This window comes from Quercus suber, unplaced genomic scaffold (genome assembly GCF_002906115.3).
Source record: "Quercus suber isolate HL8 unplaced genomic scaffold, Cork oak 2.0 scaffold_83, whole genome shotgun sequence".
Classification (NCBI taxonomy): Eukaryota; Viridiplantae; Streptophyta; class Magnoliopsida; order Fagales; family Fagaceae; genus Quercus; species Quercus suber.
In genome coordinates this window covers 210,263-216,649 of record NW_027069548.1, presented here as the reverse complement: position 1 = coordinate 216,649, position 6,387 = coordinate 210,263, and the positions used below count along the sequence as shown (strand labels likewise).

Below are 6,387 nucleotides of genomic sequence, written 5' to 3'. Positions count from 1 at the left end.
ACTTTGCATCCAAATTTATGAAATAAACATGTACGGTAATTTTGGGTTTAGTAAAACTTTTAAGGATAAGTGGAAGATAATTTTGGAAATCTTCCCTTAACCAAAGGGCAAATTAAGGTACAATATTTTTAACTTTATTTTTAAAAAGTTTGGTCAAATTAATGTCAATGGGGAAAATGTTTTTCCCCTTCAGATTTGAGGGGAGTGTTACTTCCTCAAACCTCAAGGGAGGGGAGGTAATTTGCCCTCATATATATATTGTAGGGTCAGTTTTTGCGGCCCAAGCCCAAGGAGGTATGGATTTGGAACCCTCTGAGCCCAAAACAATAAATTTTGTAGAGAGTGGGCGAAAGGGCTAGGCAAATAATGAAAATTACAGTATTAAACAGCAACACCAATGAGAGAAGTTGAATTAATGTGCTCTCGGACTAATGAGTACTCTGTCCGAAGAGAAGTTGTTCATTGATAATCAAGGGTTACAATTGCTGGAGCTACAACCATGTAAGGTACCCTTTCTCTCTCCTGTTTTTCGATCCCCCTCTATCAGAGGTACCCTTCCCTTATATAGCATTGCCTTCTTACATCTCCTCCGTCCATTTGTTCGTCATCCAGGCACCCACTTGAGTACATGTCCCATCACCCCACTTTTAGCCTTATGCGAGTGGCGGTAGCTGAGAAAGCACTGTTCAGGGGTCCTATCCACATAAATGCGGCCAGGAAGGTAGGTGCAGTGCATTAAATGCGGTGGTTGAAGTATGCCTCCTTGATATTTCTCTGTTGTCGTTATCTCTATGTGTGTCCGAGGTCCTTCTCCCCCTTGACACTTGTCAAATAGATCACTTGAACCTCCCATACTCGTGTTTGATCAAACCTCTTCGGATCCGAGGACGCATGACTACTCGGACATATGAGTATCTCCTCGGATGGTATACGTGCTCATCCCCAGGCGTCCCCCATTGGCGTGGGCTTCCGACTGAAGGCCTTATCTCCTCGGATGAAGAGTGTTCCTCATTCAGGGCCTCGGGCCCAATAAGTTGGGCTGGGTTTTTCTCCCCCCACATTAGCCCCTCAAAATTGTAGTTTTTCGTACGCATCCGAAGAGAAAAAGTAGGATTTTGACTTCCCCTGGGGCAAAAGCTTGTAAACAGGCAAACTTGAATTGACACGTGTATAAGTATAGGCACTGCTGCTTCATTAATGTCGCTGCGGCTTCCTTATTCCCCAGGCGCCTCATTAATTGCACCAGGTGACGCTTCGCCCTTCCTATCCAACGGTGATTAAATGATCCAACGGCTGAGGTTGTTCTTCGAAATTTGGGCGGGAGTGCCCCTGACCCCTCGTTTGACCCCGTATAAAGCTTCAGAGGACATTATTTCTTCTTCACTTCGCGAATCTTCAGACGCTCCAGAGAGAACAGACGCACCGCTCCGTCCAAAACTCCCAATCGCTGCTTTCAGGCTTCCTGAGAGCCATCAAAAACCTTCCCACAAGCCTGAAATCCTCTCTCCGATTTAATCCCGGTGAGTCATCGTTCACCAAATCTTTTAATTTTCTCTTCGGCCATCAGTGTCAACTGAGCATCATGGGAAAACTCGAATACATGGTGGATACCCCTGAGCGTTTAGAAGCATTTAGGTCCACGTACCACATTCCCCCCAACGTGGGTGTGAGGTACTGCCCCCCAGAAAAAATTCTAACGGACCGGGAGACGGGAGAAGTAGTTATTCCTCTTATCGCCTTCAAAGAAGGGGGGATGACCATCCCCATGGGTCCCATTACTACTAGCTATCTCCGAAACCATAGGATCACTCCCTGGCAGTGCGCGCCCAACATGTTTAGGATTCTAGGGGCCATTGAACACCTTAACCTCCACCTAGGATTGGGCCTCACCTGGCTCGATGTAGTGCATCTGTACGAATGCCACAGCCAGCAAGACGCGGGGTACTACTTAAAATCCCGGTCGGACGTGGTCAGGCTCATTTCTTGCCTCCCCAAATCCAACAAAGGGATGAAAGACGACTATGTGATCGTCTCGGGTGCATGGCATGACGGCCATCACTGCCCGACTAAGCGTGGAAAGCCAGGTGGGCCATGTTAGATTTAGGCACACTAACCATAGGCTTAGAGTCCTTGTATTTTAATCGTTNCTTCTAACATAATAAAATAATATAAACATTACAATAAAATAATATATCTACTACAATAAAATAATATATCCTACTACCAAAAAAAAATCATCACAAACCGATCAATAGCAAAATCCATTACCACTGCCAACCAAGAACCACCCACAACCACCCAACAACAACTAGCAAGCCAAGAACAACCACCCACAAATACGGCCAAAAATCCAAATTAGCCAAAAACCACCACACAAATCACCAAAAAAAAAAAAAAAATCAAACACAAGCTAACTTGGCCAAATTGAGGTGATTTTGACAACTAAACCATAAAACAAAATAAACCCAGAAAACCCAATTGGCAATTTATCACAGCTAGCTAGTGGAAACAGCGCCGAACCTTAATTGTATCACATAACAACCACCGCGCCGAACTGCATCAACCACCGCAACACCGGCGACTTCTCCAGCTCCAAAAACCTCGACACCACCGCGCCGAGGACTCTCCCGGCCTCGATCGCCGCCGCCAAGTCCTTCGGCAAATTCTTCAACGACCTCCCAGCCTCCGCTAGCACCATCAAAGCCTCCTCTCTGTTCTTGTCCTCCGCAACGACCCCTCATCGCCTCCTCCTCCTCTGCTACCACCTCCGCCGCTGTTTCCATTGTTGTTGTTGTCGTCTCCGCCGGGAAATGATACGGCGAAGTTTGCGATGGAGAAAGCGGTGAGGAAATGGCGGGTGGGGTTGTTGTGGTGGTGGAGAGAGAGCGAAGTGGGTGAGAGAGAGACGGAGGTGGAGGGAAGTGGGTGGTGGTGATGAGGAAGAGAGGAACGGACGGTGAGGATTGGGCTTGGAAAGAGATTGAGCAGAGAGGCAGTGAACAGAGAGTGAGATTGAGAGAGATGAAGTTCAGAGATTTTAGATGAGAGTGAGAGAGAGAGAGAGAGAGAGAGAGAGAGAGAGGCACGGTGAGAGTGAATGAGAGAGTGAGCAAGTGGCCTTTTTTTAATCAAAACCTGAATAAAATAATGTATTTTATTTTTAGCTTTGATGAACAGTGCACATCTATATATAGATGTGTACTGTTCATAATCATCTAAAATTTTAACTTTTGCCTCCACTGCTGCAGCGTGATTTTTGTGTTTCTGGAGCTAAATTTTAGCATTATAGCATTATAGCTACACTGCTGTGAATGCTCTAAATTTCATTCAGATTACGCACATGTATCTATCTAATATATTCTCTTTGTCTTTAAAAAAAATATAGATTGGAAATTTACTTTGGAGAGTTAAAAACGATGGTATAACCCTAGAGGTTTGATGGGCTACAAATTCAGCATACCTGATGTGCATTGGTAAAACAGTTGAACCAACTCTTAGCTAGCATTTTATGTTATGTAGTTTAAGACCAGTGGCTCTTTAGGAAACATGAATCACACGCATATTTTAAATCAAAAAGAAAAAAGAAAAAATTGAACTACGGCAGATACAGAATAAAACTTACATGGATCACATGCGTAGTGTTAGACTAGTTGTTGATGAGTAATTTCTCATTACCCAACCTTCTTTTTGCATCTTCCACAAAATCCTGCGGCATGTTTGTTAAAATCAATTCCTTCAAGGCTGGGAGCTGATCTAATCCCTCTGAACTTCTAAGTTTTTTACAACCTCTGATTTTTAATTCTTGGAGCTGTGGCATGGCACCATTCTCAACTGTCAACAGCTCTAGTTTCTCCAGGACCCACAATTTCAGGACACGGAGTTCAGGAAAGTTCTGATCAGCATGACAAACCATTTCCTGCCCTAGATAGGAGCGAGCTAAAAGATTGAGCACTCTCAGCTTAGGCAACTTCCCTAGCACCGGCATTGGATCTTCTGTGAGTCCAGAGCTCAACAATGTAAGGATTTTGAGGTTGCGAGGAAGGGACTGATGATCTTCTATAGGACTCAACACGAAGTTTGAAGGCTGACTGAGTAGATGCATTGATGTCAACTTTAAGGTATGAAGGTTGACAAGTCTTGAAATGCACTTGGCTGTTTTCAGCGCTGATTCTGAATGGCATGTCAGACCCAATTTTCTAAGGCTAGTGCACCTATCCAAGCCATATATCCCGGGGTCCTTAGATCCAATAACGAGCCCCGTTAACACCTGAAGGTTGGTTGGAGGCTGATTTGATGGCTTCTGAATGGATACTCTGTCCATGTAAAGATGTCGAAGGTTATTTGCCTTCCAAATGGAACGTGGCAAAATGGTTATATAAGTGTGCTTCAAATCTAAAGTCTGCAGGTGTGGCAGATCCCCAATAAATGGGGGAAATGAGTCTAGACCAGTCCGGCGCAAGCTCAAATACCTTAAAGTAACCATGATACCAAGTTCCTCAGGTAACGCAGGCTTGTAGACACCCTCCAAATCGAGCACCTTCAGCATCGGAAACCCTCCCCTATTATTTATTTTCGTACACGTAATTTCCCCGTTGATTGTATCACGTTTTCTGGTGTTGAAAGAAACAAAGGGTTGTAGAGATTCAGGCAAGTCTGCAGATGTACATTCTGACTTGCCATGGTGGAGATCAAGAAATCCTATATCTTTAGCTTTTGGCAAGAACACATCATATAGATAACATGGCATATGACATGTTTTTGGGGTTCCATCTGGCTTCCATCTTACTATTTCAATCATGTTTCTACACACTAGTTCTTCCAAATATTTTTTGGCCACATCTTCAGCGACGCTTGCCTCAGGTAATGTTTGAACAAATCCGTGTGCAAGCCACAGCTGCAACAACCTCCGTATGGAGATCTCATATGCTTTGGGAAAGACAGCCAAATAAAGGAAACATGGCTTTAACACATATGGTAGCATTTGATAGCTCAAAACTACAAAATTTGAGAGAGGTAATTGACCTTTACCAAAGTGTGCCGCCACTACCAGATCAATCACTCTTGACCACTCACTTGATTCCATGGTTGACAACACTCCTCCCAGTAGCATGATTGCTGGAGACAAACCGTGACATATTCTCAAAATGTCTTCTCTGAAGTTGTTTCTGTCTGAGCTATTTTGTGGTCTACCTACTTTCTTCAAGAACAATGCCCAACTCCCCTCATCAGATAAACGCACAAGATTCAAACGAGAATTCCATAAATCATCATGCGACGCTACATTACAGTCACGGGTAGTGAGGATGATCCTACTTCCATTCAGGACGTTCGCAAATGGATATGCAAGCATGAACCGCACACCAACCGTCCAGACATCATCTAAGACTATAAGAAACCTGACTTTCATTAGAATCTGGTATAGCTTAGCGGACAGTTCCTCCTCGCTCAGTAACTCAAAATCCGGCAATATTGTAAGAATCTGTTTGAGTATGATAAGCAACAGACCCCGATATGTGACATCCTTATATGCGAAATCCTTGGGAACATGAACCCACGCATGGCGTTCGAAATGCTGACGAATGTCTAGTCTGTTGTAAACTTTCCTTGCCAGAGCTGTCTTGCCCAGTGGTTCTTCGCTCACCAGTGAAATCACACGGAGGCTTTTTTCATTGTCGTCCAACAATCGGGCTACCAGCTCCTTTTCAGCATCTTCAAGTCCAACAAGTATTGAATGCCATTCTTGATCGTATTGGTGGTTGTTCCATCCTCCTCCAAGGGCTGAATTTCTCAGTTCCGAGTGCTCGCCGAACAGCTTCTCCACCGCGTCCATTGTCGGAAGCACCGCTGCTCCCACGCCATCCATCAACTCTTCACCGTTGATGAGCTCAACGTTACTAACAGAGGAGACAGAGGGGGTTTTGGGCTCCCGGCCTCTCTTTCGATTGTTAGACTCGCGGCTCATATTGGGCTTTAGGGGATGTGGAAATTCAAATGCTGCGACTCAATGCAATGAGGGGAAAGACATTAGAACCGAGTTGCCGAGAGAAAAGAAAGAGAGGGTAGGTCCGTAAAAACATTTATTGTAAAACATTCGAATTGAAAAAAATTTCAAGTGTTTGGAGTACAAAACACAGATCAGCCAATATCAACCCACAAATCCGAGCATTAAACCAACAATTCAGCACAAATCCAACCAAATCCACCCCCAATAACCACCCAAAATCCAGATTACAAAAAAAAAAAAAAAAAAAAAAAACCCAAACCCACGACCCTAAAAGTCGGATCAGAACTTGAGAGGAACCACTGCCATGGAGACCGACCGGCCATTGAGGCTTTACCAAGAGAGAAAACGAGAGAGAGAGAGAGACGATCATAACAGATGAAGGA

At 44.3% G+C, this 6,387-nt stretch overlaps 1 protein-coding gene and 1 long non-coding RNA gene across 2 annotated transcripts; one reads left to right on the top strand and one right to left on the bottom strand.

Annotated features, from left to right (window-relative positions):
• The first annotated feature begins 271 nt into the window (after positions 1–271).
• LOC136067718 (uncharacterized) lies at positions 272–1,520 on the top strand. Its single transcript, XR_010629136.1, has 2 exons — positions 272–506; positions 613–1,520. It is a non-coding gene; the product is annotated as an uncharacterized LOC136067718 (long non-coding RNA).
• Positions 1,521–3,646: 2,126 nt separating this feature from the next.
• On the bottom strand, positions 3,647–5,962 carry LOC112013888 (disease resistance protein RPM1). The gene has a single exon (XM_065773950.1). The coding sequence runs from the start codon at positions 5,960–5,962 to the stop codon at positions 3,647–3,649; it is 2,316 nt and encodes a 771-aa protein (XP_065630022.1).
• Between the last annotated feature and the right edge of the window lie 425 nt (positions 5,963–6,387).